Source organism: Fringilla coelebs, assembly GCF_963513975.1.
Source record: "Fringilla coelebs genome assembly, chromosome: 12".
Taxonomy (NCBI): Eukaryota; Metazoa; Chordata; class Aves; order Passeriformes; family Fringillidae; genus Fringilla; species Fringilla coelebs.
The window spans coordinates 8890598-8910701 of record NC_140038.1 but is presented as its reverse complement, the minus strand read 5'-3'; the positions used below and the strand labels follow the sequence as shown (position 1 = coordinate 8910701).

At 36.7% G+C, this 20104-nt stretch overlaps 1 protein-coding gene across 5 annotated transcripts in view; it reads left to right on the top strand.

Annotated features, from left to right (window-relative positions):
* Nucleotides 1-20104, top strand: part of CGNL1 (cingulin like 1) — a 52651-nt gene that overhangs the window by 7791 nt on the left and 24756 nt on the right. For 4 of the 5 annotated variants that reach the window (XM_084213983.1, XM_084213982.1, XM_084213980.1 and 1 more), the window contains 7 exons: nucleotides 5990-7589; nucleotides 8098-8192; nucleotides 9093-9186; nucleotides 10088-10189; nucleotides 10583-10731; nucleotides 11233-11368; nucleotides 13116-13328. In XM_084213983.1, the coding sequence (XP_084070109.1) occupies nucleotides 6009-7589; nucleotides 8098-8192; nucleotides 9093-9186; nucleotides 10088-10189; nucleotides 10583-10731; nucleotides 11233-11368; nucleotides 13116-13328 (2370 nt within the window). In that variant the 5' untranslated portion in view covers nucleotides 5990-6008. Of the gene's footprint in view, nucleotides 1-5030; nucleotides 5162-5989; nucleotides 7590-8097; nucleotides 8193-9092; nucleotides 9187-10087; nucleotides 10190-10582; nucleotides 10732-11232; nucleotides 11369-13115; nucleotides 13329-20104 lie in introns of those variants that run through there. The other variant, XM_084213981.1, reaches the window with a different exon arrangement.

Sequence of the window (20104 nt, the reverse complement as noted above, 5' to 3'; positions counted from 1 at the left end):
GTAAGGCTTATTCTGCCTACAGTCAGAATAGGTCAGCCCTGTGTTGGGTGCTGAAGAGATGCCTTGATTTGGTCTTGCGTCTGGTGATGCCAAGCAAAGTCCTTGCAGTCTTAACACTGGTATAATGGAGTTCTGAAAAATACATGCTGTGTGGCTTAGGTTCACAGGAACTCCTGATTGTTTTCAAGTACAGAATTTGTCACCGTATCTTTCCTTCCAACAAGAAGGGAAATGGGACATGAAGCTTTTGGGCTGGTTTAAAGGGAATGAATATTTGAAAACTCAGTGGTTTGGTTTTTATTTCATTTATAGACATTTTAGGTAGATCTTTGATGCTGATATCAGAAACGCCAACAGCAATAATAAAACAAATCTGAGTAGTTTTTTTTCCTCACTGATGCCTGCAGATATAGAATGACACAATATATTGTAGAAAATCCTTTTTTATAAACCTTTCGAAAGTTTTGCATTTTGACCACTAGATAGGGAGTGGCAGTTTACAGACAGTGCTGGGGAAAAACAAAGGGTGACAGTTTCATTGTATACTGTAACTATAATAATTTTCTTTCTAATAACTGGGAGGAGTAAATGCCACATGTGCTATAAATATAATTGTATATAGACAGAAAAACCTCAAATAGGAAAAAATCTTAAATGGGAATAAGGAATCTGTTGGAAAAATGCAGACTTTTTTCAGATGTCTTTCTCTTGCTGGATATTGTCAGTTTGCTGTTAAATGAGTTTTACTGGGTTTTTTTACAGCCCCATATCTAGAATCTTAAAATTGCACTTTTCTCCCTTCTGCTCTCTGTAAGCAGTAGATCAAATAAATTTATCCTACTCCAGAGCTATTTTCCACACAGACTAAAAGGGACAGCAGCCCAGGCCCATTTTTCTTTGGCAGAAGCAAATTGTAGGTGGGTTTGACAATGATGAAGTTTCCCCTCATGCTTGCAAGGCATGTTTGTGAGAATGTTTTCCATCAAGTGTGAAAATGTTACAGTTTTGGTCTTTCCATGAATTATCCTGTCTGCTTCCTTTTCTTTACTCTCACAGTATGTAAGTTTTCCTTCCTCTTCTCTCATAAAGTTATTTCCTGTCCTTTTTCCATAACACTGTCATTCATTATTGACCTAACACCCACTTTGTGTGATGTTGCTGATACTTTCTGAATAGTCAGCTGCACAGAGAATCCATTATTAGCTTGGAGAGCAAGCTCAGTGTTATGTAAGGCTGGAGAACAAATTTTACAGTTCCTTCCTGACATTTTGCTGTGCATGTGAAATATCTGAAGTAAACATTCATAAACTGTTACATCCCACTTTTTCAAAAAAGACACTGATTAAACAATGTGGGCCCTGAGATTTTTTTTTTCCTTATGTTAATAAAAATTTGGAAATAATTTACATGGAACCAAATATAATTTGTAATTTAGCCTGAAATAGTTTAAAATTTTCAGAATTCTCAAAGTTCTCCAAAGAGGAGATAACAGGATATGCCCACATCTGCCTTTAATGAAAAATCTTCAGGTAATCCAGTCTTAGGAGACTCAGGATTGTGATACTGGATGTGGGGGATTTCCTGGTTTTTTGACATTAAGGGAGGCAGGGAGGAGTCCTAGTACCATTAAAAAGTCAGATCTCTTTTATTCCTCCATATTCCCTCTCTAGATGTATGCAAAAGGAGCATATGTGTACTGTGAGGCAATACCTTTGAAGGGTGTGTGGCTCCTTCAGGAGGCCAGGGAACATATCCATTGGTGGGACAGTGTGTCCCCCCCATGCTGGTCACCTGCCTGGACTGTCTGTCTGTCTGTCCAGAGCAGGTGCTTGGCTCACAGGCTGGACCACAAAGTGGGATGTGCTTTGTAATGAGGGTGTGTGGGCAAGATACAGGAGAGCAAGCTTCCCATGCAGAATTTGGCATTTAACAGGATTTAGAAAGCAATTTTTCTGAATAAATCTGCCTTGTAGATTTGGCTAAAGAACTGAAATGAGTGGTGGAGACAATTCCATGCCTTTGTGATGCTGTAATGTTAAGAAGGGGAGAGACATGTCTGGCACAGGAGGATGTTTCTCAAAGGCACTCTTTTCTACCCGTGTTTTCAGGGAGAGCAGCCAGGGTTCCACATGACAGGTTTTCTTTATTGTGAGCAGGTCTCACATAGCTCCTGTTAGCTAGCTATGAAGTAGCTGTGAAAGAAAATGTTTTTAAGGAATTAAAAAAAAGTTTTTGACCTGTTAAACCTTCAGTGTTCATATCCTGTGGTTCTTTGTAGAGTATCACATCACCTCTGAACAACAAAGTGCTAGAGAAGAACATGCAGGGTATTGGGTTTTCAGGTATGAAAACCTCTGCTGACAAGTTCTCTTTATAAACAAAAAATGTCATAGTTTCTGTTTTTGGCAAAAAGAAGTTGTTCAGTAAAATGGAACTATTTCTGAGTTATAATAAAATGGGGGACTTCCATAGCCACTGAAGTCAGTTTTTAAAATGAGTGTTTAAGCACCTTCATAGAAGTCTTACTTTAGGAAGAAATCTCAAAACTGAAAGGCTTGAGCAGCTTTGAGTGCCAGTTTTATTTTTTCGCAGAAGTTTTTAAAAGTTGCTATCCCTGACAATGAAGTTAAAACACAAATTTGGTTTGAAATTTTCTGCTCACCTCAAGCAGTCCAAGGCCATGTTGCTGATAAAATAGGTGATCCCATCATTCTGTGGTACCTTACTTGCTGACCTGATAGCAAGATGCTGATGATTGTGTGTCCTTGACTATATTATCTGTTTTAGCAAGTAAATGCTATTTTCAAAAGAAAATAATTTATTGAACTAGTCTTTTCTTACGTCCTGGTTAATTTGTATGTGGTGTTGTAATGACGCGTCAAGACAGGAGGTAGGAACTGGATTCATGATAGAATTACAGTTGTTCACCTATTTAAAACTTTATTGGAGTAATTGCTTCTGTTTTGTGAAAATTGTATTTTTAAACTCTAAGATAACAAATAAAATTACTAGCAAGACAGCATTGTTTGAAATTTAAATAATTACTTTGGTAGAAAACCTGGAATTAGGATTTATATCACTCTCTATTTAAAAAAAAAAAGAGCTTCTTTAGTTTTTTAAGTGGCTACAAGTACATAACAAAGAGCCACACAAACAGGGAAATTGCCTTTCCAGCTGCCATTTAACTATCTAACCTCTTTTCATAAGCTGAAAAGTAAACGGACTGTTTTGTCATAACATTTGAGGGCTTCAGCAGCCTTAGAGAAGATTAAAACCGGGCAGTTGGAGCTGTCAGGGCCCCCAGCTGTCAGCTCCTGCACTGGATCAGATGGCAGGATTTCAATCGGTCACAGCATGGAGCACAAGCTGATTTCATTTACCCGAGTATGCCAATCTGCAGTTTTCCAGGGCTGAGGTGTGTACTGAGCCAGCAGAGTTTTCAGGTGTTCTCATTTTTGACATGGTGACATCTGTCAGAGGAGTGGGGCAGACAGATGGGAGAGGAACAGCTTCCGTCCTCTTATCCTCCCTCCTCTGTTGCTGTAACCCTGCCAGTGCCTGAGATGTGACTGTACAATGTGTGTGCAGGAGAATGACTGTAACTGTAATTAATCAATTAACATAGTTTCAGGGTTTCCTCAGAAAGGCTGTGTGTGATGAAAGCCAGTAATGCTTTTTCTTTCATTTAAAAATGCTTACAAAATTGCAAAACCACTTTATTGTGTTTTGTAAAGCAACTATTTGATATTATGTAGTTCATGTGAGTATTACCCAATGCAGCTTGACATCCTATAAAATAGAAATTCTATGTAAAACCTTCAAATATTTGAATAGTAGGGCCATCTGTCTTGTTTTCTTGTTTATAAATTTATAAATGTAATCTTTTTTTCACTGTTCCAGAAAGATAAAATGTGTTATTTAAAAAATTGATAGTATAGCTCTTTTATTTCTACAAGGTTTTATCCTTTTGTACAGTAAAATAGAGAGTTTTGTTAGTACAATGCATATGAAGAAGACAAATACACATACTTCTTTATGGTTTTAGAGACAAATGAAACACATTAATTTAAGGTAGATTATTAACCTAAGTGTTGTTTCCCCCATGTAGTAGGGGAATTGATGTTCTGTGGTTATTTTTGAGGGGATGAGAGTTGTTTGGGTTTTTTTCCTGGTTTTTAAATATTTTTAGCAACTTCACAAAAAGTTTGAAAGTACTGCTTTTGCAGTCACCCCCAAACAGACATATTGTAATTGTATTGTAATTCATTGCTCATTTGTTCCTTATGCTAATTGATATAAATCCTTTTTATTTTTTTCCTTTTAGGTTTATTTTTATTGACTTTTTAAAGTATTTTTTTAGTTGTTGCCATTGTTAAAAAATTCAGATAAACTTTACTCTTTTTGTAGGTCTGCTAATACAGCTTGAAAGTGTAGTGTAAAGTTCCATATACTCTTTAGTTTGTCTTAATGGCATTTCTAATCTGGCTGGGATTGTTGAGTGGAGAGCTTTTAGTAAAGATGTTCACATGTTCACATACTCCTCCACTACAGATGAGTGCTACCAACTGTGTGAGGGGTTTCTCTCAAAGGCTCACATGTGAATGTGCCAAGTGAGACTTCAATTTATAACCTTGCTGCTGAGGGGGGGCTGGAGTTGGTTTTTAGAGAGGAAGAGGTTTTTGAGGGGAGCTTTCCTGCTAGGAGGAAGAGTTGGGTAGAAATTAGTGTACTATGAACATTGAGCCAAACTTTTTCATTTGCTATCAGGAAAAAATGAGAACTCTGCTCTTGAGTAGAGTATCTGAGGGAGGTGGTTTGTGCTGAGATAGACAGGAGAGTGAAACTGGCTCCAGAGGGTTGTTTTTCCATGAGACATCCTGTTGTTTTGGTTTCCTCTTGCTGATAACCATCGCTCAGTGATCTTGGGTTTGTCAAGCCGCAGTGATGACTCAACTCCCCAGCTCAGTTCAAAAGTTTATTCCCTCCAGGTTTTGTATCAAATTCACAGTCCTGTGTTCTATTATTTTATAGACACACTTGTACTGTCACTGCACTGCCTCTGCCTTTAGAAAGTTGGCTCATAATCTGCAACAGACTAAAGTAAATCTGCCTGCAAACCCAGCTTTTAGAGAAAGAATGGCATTTAACATTACAAACACAGGTAGGGTTGACTGTATTGTTTTTTAGATTGAAACAGTTTTGGCACATATCGGCTGGAGTTTGCATTCCTGTTGGATCTGAAAAAGGCACTGTCAGCCTTGGAAATACTAGCAGTGTTTTTCCATTTTTTGTTGATCAGCAAGTATCTTGTTTTAAAATAGCAACTGGGTTTTTTTTGAACAAGCTTGCATTTGGGAGATTGTTAAATTAATCTGTAGGAAAGGTTATTCTTAGGGATGACAATGAGATAATAAAGGAAAAAGTTTATTTTCAGATGTCATTAGAAATAAATGTTGAAACCCAAGTACGTAAAAACCACAACTCAAAGGAATGAGGATGTTGACCTTCCTTGCAGTGCTTTAGTTACCTGAAACTCATAAAACCTTAAACTGCCTTGTTGTGTTTTGCCCTCCTGGGCTTATGTTTAAATGTTAATATGGCTGGTACTAAATGCTGGCTTTAAAATGATCACTGGTTTGTGAAGGATACAGTCTTCAGTAAATATAATGGAAATACCCAGAAGTCATGCTTTGACTCCAGAAATTGTACCAGAGTTGCTTATATTCAAAGTAATTTGATTCCAAAGCAATGAGCACAAACTGAAGGTAGCATTCATAAAATGACATTGCATTGATCAGAATGTGTCAGTCTGACATTTGTCTTTGTATCACAGTGTATTCGCTTTGGGCTTGATAGAGCTTGGATATTGATTTCCCTGCGGTATTGCCATTAGTCTTCATCGCCACAATGAATGGTGGAATAAAGTAATTAATGAAATAATCTAACTTACTTAAAACAATGAGAATTTTGTAATTTTTCTCTTGTTCAGATATAATCCTCTGATAGACATGGAGCCATATTTTGCTGGTTTTAAGCACGTGCAGCAGGACTATGAAGTCACTCTTGAACTTGCAAGTGAAGAGACTCAAAAAACTAAAAATGCGCTGAATTCTAGGACGGGGTCTTACGGTGTCAGCATTAGAGTCCAAGGAATTGATGGACATCCTTACATAGTACTGAACAATACAGAAGGATGTTTGCCAGAACATCCTCCTCCTCCTGGAAAAGAACAGCAGGTCATTCCTCAGTCTGTACACAAGCCAGCCATGGACTCCAATACTGCTTTTAAGTTGGAGGACAAAATCAGTGAACATATAAAATTTGCTGGAACACAGCACGTGCAACCCTCTATGCCTAAAAAACTGCATATAACCAGTGTCAATGAAAAGGAAAGTGGAATGCCAGATTTTAAAGAGGAAACTATGAAATCCTCAAATTTGTTGAATTTTCAAAGACATCCTGAACTTTTGCAGCCCTATGATCCGGAAAAAAATAACTTGAGCTTGGATAATTACCAATCTTCTGTACGCAGTAAATCTCAGTCTTTTGCAGATGAAAAAACTGAAGCAAAGCCTTGGATTTCCTCATCTAAAGTAGTGTCCCTACAGAAAACAAATACATACCTTGCTGAGTCAACCAAAGCAAATTCAAAAAAGATACATCAGAACAAGTCAGTAGAAGATCCAAATAAGCAGCTGCAGGATTGTCCCAGTAGCACGATCAGCCCCAGTGATGTGTGTGTTTCAGAGACATTTTCACCTGCGGGAGGATCCCCCTGTGTTAGTCCCACTGCTTATCCCGAGACAAAGAAACCTAGACCAGATGTTCTTCCCTTCCGCAGGCAAGATTCCACTGGGCCAGTATTGAATGACTCCCGAAGATCCTCGTCCTCATCAGCTACTCCCACTTCTGCCAATTCCTTGTACAGATTTTTGCTGGATGACCAAGAGTACGCCATTTACGCAGACAACGTTAACCGCCATGAAAACAGGAGATACATCCCATTCTTGCCGGGAACTGGTCGTGACATTGACACTGGTTCACTACCAGGAGTAGATCAGCTAATTGAAAAGTTTGATAAGAAAGTTGATGCTCACAGAAGAGGCAGGTCGGGAAAAAGGAACAGAATTCATCCAGATGACCGTAAAAGATCAAGAAGTGTTGATAGTGCCTTGTCATTAGGACTTGATAGAAATTCAGATTATTTAGGTGAATTCAGTAAAAGCTTGGGTAAGTCAACTGAGCACTTGCTTAGACCATCTAAAGTTTGCCTTCACAAGCAGTTATCCAGAGATCAAAAGTCACCTTCCAAAGAGACGAAGATTTCTGCTCGAAGTATTGGAAAACTGCAAATGCCCAATAAAGACAACCAGAGCAGCAGTTTCAGCTCTTTGCAACACCATAAACAGAATGGAACGGATGCGGAGAGCTTGATGGGTAGATCAGCTACGCTCCCAGGACAGAGTAAGAGAGAGGAAGTTAAAACAGTAACTTCTACTTTGTTGTTGCCAAACCGAATTACAATTACACCTGAATCAGGAGCCAAGAAGATTTCTGTAAAAACATGTTCATCCATCCCTAATATACAGGTAATTTTGAGTTAATTCTTTAAGCTATCCTTTGCACTTTGCATATGAAAGCTGCCCTATTGTTAATTGTGTATTTTTCTGGTCTTCTTAGAACAAACTCCCATCATACAAAACTTCCAAATGGGATTGTTCTGGAGAAATGTAAATATAATTTTTTGTTGTTGTTGTAAGTATAGAAAACTTGATTTATAAAACAACTGATTTTTGTATGGGTAAAGGAAGATAGTGAGGCCAAACAGATATCAAGATTCTTAAGCATACATGCACAAAAGTAGAATGTGAAAAGATGTATGCAAAATCAAGTTGTTTTCTTTTTTTCTTTTGGTTTTGGTGGAGTAGGGTTTCTTATTGCAGTAAGGTAAAACTCTAGTGAATCTTTTAGAACTTCAGGTCCATAGCACGTAAAAGTTTTCATTAATAGGATAGAATGGGGAATTCCAATTATACTGTTTGTATTTACAACTCTCACCGAATTTTTATCTTTTGACATTTTATCTTTATCTTTTAGGCAACTCCTGATCTCCTAAAGGGCCAGCAAGATCTTGCACAGCAAACAAATGAAGAGACTGCTAAGCAGATTCTCTACAATTACCTTAAGGAAGGGTCAGTAAACATACGTAACTTTTGGATAAGAGACTGCATTTTCTCACTATTTGTCTTCTATTACATTTGAAATGTGAAACAGTAAAGTGAAAGCTATAATTAAATAAAACATCTCTTTCACAATTCTGTATCTCAGCTGTGTCCTCTAAGGCATTATCTGGACTTACATAAGGTGTTGTACAGGATATGATTAAATGCATGAAACTTGTGAATCAGAATATGGTTTATCTTTTAAATACATCTGGAATTTAACTTTGTATAATATAGAGGTTATTGGAGAATTCAAATAGTGCCTCATGGAACTTTAAGCCTTCAGTTTTTTTAAACCACAACAACAGTGAAGTGCTATTTCCTAAGTTTTGACAGAAACCCTCTGTGCTTTTAATACTTTATGCACCTGTAACTCTTCGTGTTTTCTACTGATAACTTACTGAAATGTAAAGGAACTTTAAATTAATTAAAAATACACAATGCATTTAAATTTCTTTTAATTCCTCATATAGCAGGTTCTGGGACCTGTTCAGATGTTATTTTATGGTGCAGTACTCAGGACTTCTAAAACCTAGAACTAACTACTTCTTATTTCAATATGTCTGAGTAATGGACATGCTGAATATCTGTCTTTCTACAGTCACGGTCTTACAGAAGGGATTTGCACTTCAAGAATTCAGTGCTCTTTTTTGTTTGGTTGGCTTTTTAGAAAACATTTGAAATACAAATTTTTAACTCCTCTCTTTGAAGATTTTAGCATATCACAGTCAAAATAATTTCTGATTTGTTTGTAGTATTTTGGGGGTTTTTGTGGAAATTTTTATTAGATTGGACAGTCTGAATTTGGTTTGATGTTAACAAAATAGTAACTTTGATCATATTATTGCTTATTTGTACTGTGTGCTTTAGAAGTCCTGATAATGATGATGCAACTAAGAGGAAAGTGAACTTGGTTTTTGAGAAAATTCAGACTTTAAAGTCAAGAGCTGCTGGAAAGACACAGGTAAAGAATTTTTAATTTGCTTTGGCTTGTTTCAAAGTGGTGCAGCATTCAGACAGGGCCTTAAGAATCTGACCCCCCTTAGTGACTTTTAATAGGCTATTCATGTGGTCCCTCAGGAACAGAGCTTAATTTTGATGGCGTGAGAAGGATGAAATGCATATTGTCTATTATTTTATCCTGGAGTATAATTAGTAAAAATGAAATTATTTTTTCATATTCTTCTTAATCTAGATACACATGTGCTTTTTCAGAAGACTTTAGGTGTAGTTGCTCACAGCACAGTTAACCTTTTTAAGAAATCTCATAGTATTTGAGAAGGAGTTTGGAGCAATGAAGAAAAATGTTAGGCGCATTCACATAAAATTTCTTGGGTAAAGATAAAATTTATTTGCAGAGATAAATTATAATCTTTTGATTGCAGTAAGACAGACATAGCATGAGGGAATCATGCTTTTGTTATTGATGACAGCATTATTTATTTGCAAAATACATCCTAGGAAATTACCTAAAAATGTATTTGAAAACCTGTTTTAACATATGAGCATACTTTCCTTTGATGCCCATTTTGCATAATTAGTGATATCTCAGTAAAATTGGCCCAAAGTACATACGATTTGAGTCACATGTTGCCTAATTTGATTTTTTCTTTACATTTGTGTATTTTCTGTTTTATTGTCAACATGCCTTGAGCAATTTCCAAGAAGCTTTATGAAAACCAAATCATGGTTCCTTTGAAAATCTTAGCTTGGCCTGACCCATGTGAAAAATCCCTGGTGAGCTCAGGCAGTTGATGCCACACTTTGTTAGTCTTGCTTGTAGCTTTGGTTTAGATTAAAAAAAAAAAACTGTTCTCAAAGAACATCTTGGCTTTGTGAGAATAAATGTCTCTATTTAATTGTAGGTTTCGGATTCTTCGGCTGAAGTAAAAGTATTGGTGGAACAAAAAGCAGAACTTGAAAGGAAAGTGGAAGAGTTAGAGAAAAAACTGGAACTGGAAATTAGGGTACAGCACTTTATTGTTATAAAGTTTCTGAATATTTTAAATACACTTTTTAAAATAAGTGACAACTGATCCTCCAGCTGATTCCCTTTTGCTTCATATTCTTCTTAATCCAGATATACCTGTGCTTTTTCAGAAGCCTTTTATTTTATTTAAGGGGTGGTTGGTTATAGCATTGTTACCCTTTGTAACAAATCTGTTCTTAGTATTTGAGAAGGAGTTTGGAGCAGTGAATAAAAGTGTTAAAACACATACACAATGCACTTCTTAGGTATCTGCTGAGGTAAATGTTAATCTGTTGATTGCAGTGAGACAGACATGGACTGAGAGACAAACTGTATTAATCAGGTAGCTGCTGTCTATTATTTTGCCTAACTTTTGGTGTACAAAATTCAGAATCAGCAAAATTCCAAAGAAGAGAGAGATGCTACACGAGCAAGTCTGAAAGATCTTCAGTTGCAGCTTGATCAAAGTATATGTGAAAAGGAAGCCTTAAAAAAGCAGCTGGAAGAAAATGAGAAGGAACTCAGGCAAAACCTGGAGGAGTGAGTTAATTCTAGCAAAGTTATCATTGAAATTTTGCCTTTTCATAAACCTTTTAGATTAAAAGTAACTGTGTCTCCAGAATAGGTTGATGGAATCAGACGAGTGACATTTGTTACTGTAGGAAATGTTTATACCATTTAAAAGAGTCCTGTCTTTAGAATATCTGGAAGGAAGAGAAAGATTGCTGAATTTATAATCTTTCTCTTAGTGCAATATTAAATTGCTTTTAATATTTCACAGTCAAAATATATAGGTCCAGTTTTTGAAATGTGGAAACAATTCAATGACTAAGGTACCAGGTCTGAAATAAAATACAACTCCCCACTTAAATATCTAGTTAGAAGATTTCTCATCTTTACCCCTCTGACATTTTATTTTTCTGCCTCATTTTATCCCATTCTCTTGTGGGCAACATGGGAATGTTGGTCTTTTTAGTACTTGAATGAACAAACTAGTATTTCTACAAATTAAAAAACTCCTGTCTGATTTTTACTGATAAGGCTTTTTCAAGTGAAGATGGAGCAGGAAAAACACCAGACTGAGATCAGAGATCTTCAAGACCAGCTCTCTGAGATGCATGATGAACTGGATAGCGCCAAACACACGGATGAAGGGGAGAAAGAGATTCTGATTGAGGTAAGTTAGGAAGTATCAGAAGGGGGATCAGAAAAATTGCGTGAAAAGAGGAGACTAAGGTACCGAAATACATGCCTTTGCTTTTCCTCTGCTATTAATCCAAAGCAATGTAGCTTTATTAGGGGTCCTAAGAAAGCATGTTATGATAGCAACATTAACCCTAAAAGGAATACAGAGTGTGAGTACCATTGTTTTATGGAGCAGGAGAACAGTTATCTTAATGCTTTACAGACGGGTGAGTTATCCACTATTACCAGATAACAATCTCAGTTTTAGCAATTAGGAGTTGGGGTCAGAGCAGGGAAGATCAGCTTAAAAATGATGTATATATTATCAAAGCCAGATGAGATTCAGCTAAAAAAAATTAAAAGAACTGAACAAAGCAGTCTCTAAATTATTTACTTTCTGTTGGTGGGACCAGGGAGAGAAGGGATGAGTCTGGAGAGGAGCAAAAGAGTTACAGAGTTTGTCACCTTGGGATGAAAGAGGAATTGGCTGTAGCCCTGGCTGTGCTAATATACTGATGATGAAATAGAGAACACAGCTTATTAAATTTGTTGATAAGGATGTGTAAGAGTATCAGTGCAGAAATATTAAAGATGTTTGCATGCAAGATCTGCTGAGTAGAATAACTACCTTGTTTTGTATGGGTGAGATTTGATTACTCTTAAAGGTCTGTCTTAAATCTCAGGCACTGTAATTGAAAGTTGAACGTAAGTAGGGGAATATCACAAATGATCATGATAGTACTGAAAAAACATTATCTTTGAAGAAGGACTTCAATCTGAATGGAGGGAAGAGTCAAAAACATGTCACACAGAATGTTGCTGTAAAGGTGATAGTGATCAATTTTTCTATGTTGTGTGGAGAAGGAGTAAGAAATGAGAGGCTTTGCTCCAGAGATTTAAAGAAAATGTTAGGAAAAGTTTCAGTTAATACTGATAATTAAACAGGAGAAGATGCTGCCTGGGATGGTGGTAGGATCCCTTCCATTGTGGGCTTTTAATGACAGAGTAGGTGATGTGTGTCAGGAGTGGTTTAGATGTCCTGATCTTCCTTCAGTGCAGAGGAAGCCTGCATTCTCTTTGAAAGCACACAATTATTCACAGTTGGAGAAATACTAAATTAGAGAATTCTTGAAGCAGTACAGTTTTGATTGTTTCTGTTATTCTGTGTTTTTGTATGCATCTTTAGTCTTCAGATTCACTGACTCTCCAGTTCCTTCCCAGAGATTTGTAGTGGGGAAATGACTTCTAGGGTTACCCTGGTGGGAGGAGGAAGGGTGGGAAGACATGGACTTGGTTAGGAAGCACTTGTTTTGTCTTCAGCACTTGAAGAAGCAAATTTATTTATTCTTTCCAGCCGAAGAAAAAACAAAGAATTATCACTGAGTTTGTTTCTCTTGCAGCTGGGGGAAAATGCTTTATCTTTGGTCTTATCTATCTCATTGCTAGTGAAAGCACAACGTAGGAGTGACTCCTGCATTATTTGCAGATGGCATAACATACACCATTAAAATCTTTTGATAGTTTTGCAGCATCAGATATGTCGACCTATCAGCTATGTGTTATATTTCTATTAATATTAGGGTTGAGCAAATTTTCAGCTTACTATAAAAGCTGTAAAAAATATGTCAGTCATATGAAACAAAGTTGTCCTTGGGGAGCTTAAATGCTTTCTGTGAGACATAAACAGAACATCCACAGGGGCTATTTGACACACAGCTGTGTTTAATTTTGGGCTTTAGGAGCTGATGCAAATGAAGCAGGATCTGCAAGAAGTATTGATAGCAAAAGATCAACAAGAAGAGATTTTGAGAAAGAGGGAGAGAGAGCTCACAGCTTTGAAAGGAGCACTTAAAGAAGAGGTATCCAGCCATGACACAGAGATGGACAAACTTAAAGAGCAACATGATAAAGAATTGCTGGATCTACGCCAGAGCCTGGAGAAAGCAACTGAGGTATGTAAGTGCTAACAATTACCTCTACAGGGGAAGATTCTACCTCTCAGATGCTGTAAACCAGATGCTTTCAGATACTCTTATTTTCTTAGCAAAATAGGCAAGATTTAGGCCAGGAGATTCTTGGCTGCTGAGATTAAGTTTTATTTCATACGCATCTCATGTTTTGATTGTCACAGCTGAAATTGTGGTCCTTTCTTCAAGCACTTATTTACTGCATTTGCTTAATTTCAAACTTTGAGGGAGAATAGTTGGGAGTATAGTGCAGAGAACCATTTGCTTGTCGTGGGTTAAGTAGAGTCATCAAAACCTTGAGGATGCCCTTGAAGAGCACCAGTGTGCTTTACCAGTCATACTGTTGAGATAATTTCTAGCAATTCTCTGCAGTTCTTTGCAGCCCACTGTTCCTACATTCAGCTTCTTGTGTCATATCCTGTTCCCTGGCTGCATTGTTCCACCTTGCCCATTCAAAGTCTCAATATCAGTGCAGGGTTTTGTGTTTTATTTTGTGTCCTTTTCATTTATGGAACTTATGCTTGTTTACTGAATAGTCAAAGGAATGTGAGCACAAGAAAACAGCAGGGATTTGGATGTTTTGAATCAGACAGGAAGAAAACAGAACTGAAGGAGTTGCCTCTTCCAGTGTCTGCAGGAAGTCTTTGTGAGAGGGAGAATAGGAACAGTTTCAGATGTGCGTATTTATTATTGTTTTCCAAAAGATGTCCTTTGTGAAATTTTCTTTATAGAGACAGCAGGTAGGAACATATTGAAAGATTTTTTTGGTATGAGGACAATTCTCTTAAAGTTTTGAACATTCTTTTTACAGCGACAGCTTTTTGTGTCTTTTCTGTATTCCCTCATTTTATTTCTCAAATGTTTGAGAATATTTCTGCAGGCAAACCAGGCTTCACCAATATGAACTGTAGGCCCAGTTTTATGCTTAGAGATATCCATGCTAATTTATGTCTGTTACCTACACTGGTCTCAGGTGGGCTGTAGTTATCCTGCTGGTTGTAACGCAGAACTGAGGGAAAATAAAGCTTGAAGCTGGAAAGAAGTTTCCAAAGCTTTACATGCTCTATGTGCAAAGTAGGAGCTCATGTGGAAGATGCTGGATAGGTATTGTATGATTGAATTCTGACAAAAGATTATATCCTTTTAAAGGTTTGTTTTAAATGTGCAATCCTCTTCAAAGGTTAGAATATTTTATAAATTCTGGTTTGTTTATACATCCTAGGACTTGTACTTGAGGTTGTTCAGCTTTGCTTAAATGTGTTGTTTCTCTTTGTTTTACATCATCATGAAGATATTTGACTTGTCTGAGCTGCATGAACTGAATTCGTTTTTTTCTTTGAGAGAAAAGTAGAACATTTAAATTATCATTTTTTATTACACAGTAATCGTAGTGACAGCTCAACCTCAATGAACCATCTTTTCAAAGTTAGTGCATGGTAATTTACTGTATTTCAATTATGGGCTGTAATTACGACTGACAAGAAATGAAAGAGTAGTCTGTTTGGCATAACAATAACACAGTCTGGGAAATGGCTCTATGACTGGGTTGCTGTGGCTTAGAGATATTTATAAATAGCATTTATTTACTTGCATGACATGGTCTGTCTAATGGTAAATTTAATAAGATGTACAAAAGTGAAATTTACTTGTTTAATGTTGGTCTGAGTACCAGTTCGCTTCCCATTTGAGTTGAATTTTTTGTTTATTTGAAGTAAAACTTTTAACATGTTTAATTGGAAGGTGGTGTTTTCTTTCATTTTTTGGTTTTTTTTTTTTTTTTAAATTTTGCTGGTATTTGTACTCAAGGATTTCTTGAAGCACAGCATTATCTTTATATTTATCTTTATGCCTGCTGGCTGAGATTTGTTGTTGAATTTGATATATCATTTATCAGGCGGGTATAACCATTCTCTGCAGGAAGTTTCCTGACTGATCTGCTGTGATCTTATATATATTGTTCATTATTTGGTTAATAATTAATCTGAAATACCCAGGAGACATAAACAACTGAAGCTACTTGGCCTATTTTTTTTTTAATATATTAGTGCAAGCTGGAAAAATTCATACCTGATGGCAGGACACAAGAAACCTACATCTGAGATTAGTGGAAAGGGCCATTCTGTTGTATTTGATGAGCAAAACAAGAGTGTAAATGCTGTAGTAGTGGTTTGTCATACAAAAAATGTGGATACGGATGTTTGATGGATCAAGTTGTATCAGGACCTCTGTGTTCAAGAGTGTTTGTACTTATGTTGCTTCTAAATCATCCAGATTGGTACAATGAATAAAAGTGTTTTGTGATGTATGGGCTGTTAAGGAAGTTTTAGCATGGGGAAAGGAAGTAGTTTTTATGCCAGTGTTAAATCAACAGAATTTTCATCTGCTGTAGGTGTCAGATAGGTTGGCAAGTAATGTGCCAACCTATGTGAATGCCACATAGATCTGTTTGCAAATAATGTTAGAAACATATTCAGGGTTATCTGATAGAAGAACAGAGCAGAGTTCATTGTCATTATGATTCTGTTCTCATGCTCATTAACACGGTGCTAGTTTGGTTTGGTTTTTTTTGTTGGGTTTTTATTGTTGTCATTATCTGGTTTCTGGTTTTTTAAATAGAGAATTTGAAATAAAGTCACAAATATCAAGATACTATTTTTATTTGCTAGAGTTTACCATTTTAACTTATTTTTGTGTTATGTCTTTTGCTTGTGGTGGTTTTGAGATGGCTGTGTCTATTCTTTACTTCATTGTTTGTTGAGACTGAGACCAGACTATTTCCATTTAACAATAGGAGAAGTTTTGTTCTTCCATGACATACCTCTGTGGGATAATAATTACCTTTAATTTAATAATAAATTGAAAAATTAATGTCTTTCTGATTAAGAATCAATGTCTTCATAACTGCAAGTGCTAGAACAGAGATTAATATGAATTCTACTCCAGTTTTAATGTCGTAGAAAAATTTCTATTATTTTATCTGACTCTACAAGACAACAGTCCAGGATTGTGCTATTTTAACCATGAGTGCTCTATCACTGTAGATGAAGTGCCACTGTTTCAGTAAAATTAGGAAATAGCTTTTGGAATGTAATGCTGCAGGTAAAAGGTTCTAGTACATTGCAGCTAATACTGTTCTAATTCCACTGAAATTGTATCAGCTCAGGAGGGCAGTTTGAAACTGCACAGCACTTCAAATTTGCATCTGTATTGAGAGAAGCTAGCTGAACAAATGATGTTGTTCAGAAAAAGCTGTAATCATCACGTTAGGAAGAGGCTTATCTAAGCCTGACCTTGACTGATTCATTTGGCATGTCATATGTCTGACCTTGTTCTCAGACTGATAATACAGACACTCAGAGTTTAGCACTGATTAATTTATCAAGGCATTTAAGAATGCAATGAAGCCTGTGATCATGTTACCATTAACACATGTGTGTGTTATATATGATCATGTTATAATTAAAGAGAAGGAATTTTACCAGAGCAAATGTAGGAACAGCAAAAGACAGTGGTTACCTTCTGCACATTTTATGAACTAAAACGGTCCTCCTTTAAGATAAGAAAAAAATATAAATCTCTGGTATTATACATGAGAAGAAACTTTGGTTTTGGGTTTTTCCCATCTTGTTAATTTAGGTGAATCTAGCACAAACTGTAAAGAACTTTGAAATGGAAAGTAACTATTGAATCTTTTTCTACTTAACCTGATAATATGAAGTGTCTTCCTCAAAGCTAATAAAAATCTCCCATGTAGAGCAGAAACTTAAAAACTGGCTTAAGCATTCCAAATGAGATATACTCTGTATGTCTTTTTTTATAGAAATGGTTTGGAATTAGTTGATATGTAAAATGAAACATAACTAAATTAGTATATTCTGAGAAGCTGTTTTGGAATAATACTGTACAGTGAACAGTGGTTAGCCGAGTTACTCAGGGAAAAGCGAAGGTATAAGTGTGGAGCATTGCAAAACCACTTTGGTACTTTAAGTGATTTAGTGTATGTAACTGTAAAATTATATATATATCTAAAAAAAACCCAGTGCCTTGTTTCAAGCTGAGGTAAAATCTCAGTGCTATGAGGAATCATGCTAAAAACCCATGGTCTTGATAGCAGTAAAAGAAATTAATTACTTGGGCATGGAAACATCTTTATGCACTCTCATCCATACATCCATAACTCATCTGAATCTACATCCTGAATGCTGTGTCTGAGGCTGGTATGTTCACCTCAGGCAAGATCCACAACAATTGAAAAAGATTTAGAGAAGGTAATCTAGGATTTGAAATGCCACTGGTGGGTGTTTTCTTTCCTCTGCCTGTGTAAGGCAGCTTTTGTCATGTTGAAATAACACTTTGTTGTTTCAGTTCTAGAAGCTGGTTGGTAACGGGTCTAAACTGTTTACAGAGTCAAATGGTAGAATGAGTGGTCCAAGTCAATGTTTCATCTTTCATGACCTAACCCCTCTCCCTCTTTCATTTTCTGCCCTCTTTTACCAGCCTTCTAAAAGCCTGGTAAGATTCTGATTGATATTCAGTGTGGTACAAACACAGATGGGGTGGGGGAAAGAGAGGGAGGGTATGCAGACAGAAGTGATGGAAGGTAAGCTGCAGACACTCCTTAAATAGGTATTGTTATTGGAAACACCTATTTTAGAACTGTATATGAGGAAGACAAATTGGATTTGTTTTGCCCAACATGTCTGTTCTGTGTGTGGAAAGGAAGGTGGTAATAGCATCATGCATGTTTTCAGGACCCATTTAATGAAGTACCAAACGAATTATGGAATATTAGTGTTGTCAACTAGAATATAAAACGTGCCTCTAAAGCACTTTGAATGCATAAGTTGGTGACTGTGTCTCTAAGTTCCACCTCCTCCAGTCATTCATTTCCTTGCAGTTTACTCCTCCATTTATTTGGTGGATACATGTGTGGGTTTGGGTGCAGACAGTACCATGAAACTACAGCTAGTGGGTTTTATATTGTATGTAGAGTCAAGAAAGCCTCTCAGCAAAACTGTCCTGCAAAGTTCTGTTTGAGTTGGATTGGACCACATCTATAGGACAATAAAAAAAGAATCCAGTTTATCTGAAATAGTCATTTAACTATTGTGGCCCTTCCTCTGCTAGGACTATTTCAGTAAGTCTGGGTTGGGAAGGGGGTTTGTGTGATTTTTCATTTTCTTTGTTTCTGAAGCTTTGCAAGCGCTTGTGCCGCCAGTTACTTCTTTAATGCCATCAGGAGAATCTCTAATCCTTGTTAGCAGAAGCCAGTTGATGTATTCAGGTGATTTTTCTCGTGAGTGTAAGTTTGTGTATGTATGGGAAGTATTTGACTCTGTCAAACAGGAGGGAACAACGTGAACACAGAGTTAGTTAATATTTTACTCCAGTCTATCCAACAACTTCTGACCTTCAAAAGACTGTTAGTATAAGCCAATCTGAGTATGTCATGATACATAGCCAGAGGGATAACATGACATTGATGCAGGTACTGGTTAAGAGGTTAATACTTTCCTGGCCCTGAATTTTATAACTTATATAAACGTTAGGTCATGCCTTAATTGGAAAATTTTGTTTAATATGCTCTGTGTAAAAGAGGGCTGCATTCTCAGTCTTGAAATGTAGGTATTTAAATCTTTCATTACATCTCATAAATGAAAACCTAAATAGTTTTGGAAGTAATATTTAAGACATGGTACCATTTCAAGCAGTGAAAATTACCTTTTAAGAAAACAAACCTTTTCTCTAAGCTGTCACCGGTAAATTTTTAAGGAGTTATAGAGTGGCTCTAGCTGGAATGAAATGAGAGACCAGTCCGACTCGCTTGTTAATTTTTGCACTTGCTTACTGAATAATCTCTTGAAGTACAGCAGAGAATTTAAGCTGGTTGCAGTGTACCTTGCAAAGAAAGGGAAAAAAGTCACCGATCCTTTTAATAGGTAACTAATAATAGTGAACTTCCAAAGGCATAGCCGTGAGTTAAAGTTGGCTAGGCCTCCATTGGAGATTATGGGAAGAATTATTATAATCCCTGTCAGGTAGAAAAAGAGTAAGTGCAGCCATTGAGGCTTTTTTTTCAGGGTTTTGTTGTTACCTTTTTTTGGGCAGTAGGTAGGATGGGTTGGGTGTGTTGGTAGCCTAACACTCCATTTTAAGGAATTTTGGTACTCCTTTTGTAGCGATATGAGATTTAATTATGCATGCTATTATTCATCCTAAGGCTTCCAACTGCTTTAAGAAATAGTGTCTGGGGTCAGAAGAATTGCCTAAAGGTAAACAATGGGTAAAAATGCCAGAACTACAAGCAGAAATAAAGACCTGTTATTTGCATTCATGAGCTTTGAAAACTGGATGTGTGTAGCTGAATAATACTGATTTCAGAAGCTCCCTTTATAGAAGAGCTAATAATGAGTTGTCTCTACGTGGAGACTCACTGTAGACTCACTTTTTTTCCTTTGTGTCAGTCTTTGGGTGCAGAATGGTTTAGGGCTTTTTTTCTTTCTTTGGAAATCGCCTGCATGTTACCTAAGGAAATCAGAGTCTAGTTTTACTTAAACTGTTTTGTTTATATAAAAAAAGAAGAGGAAAAGACAATAGATATTTGATATTTCCATCGCTGCTACCGCCTCTGGATCATCTGAGGGAGCTGGGTAGATATGAATCACTGAAGCCACATGAAACTTCTTACGTGTAGTTCAAGAATTTAAACTAGTCCAGCATCAACCTAAAAAGGTTGATGAGTCTTCGGAGCTGGTTTCAAC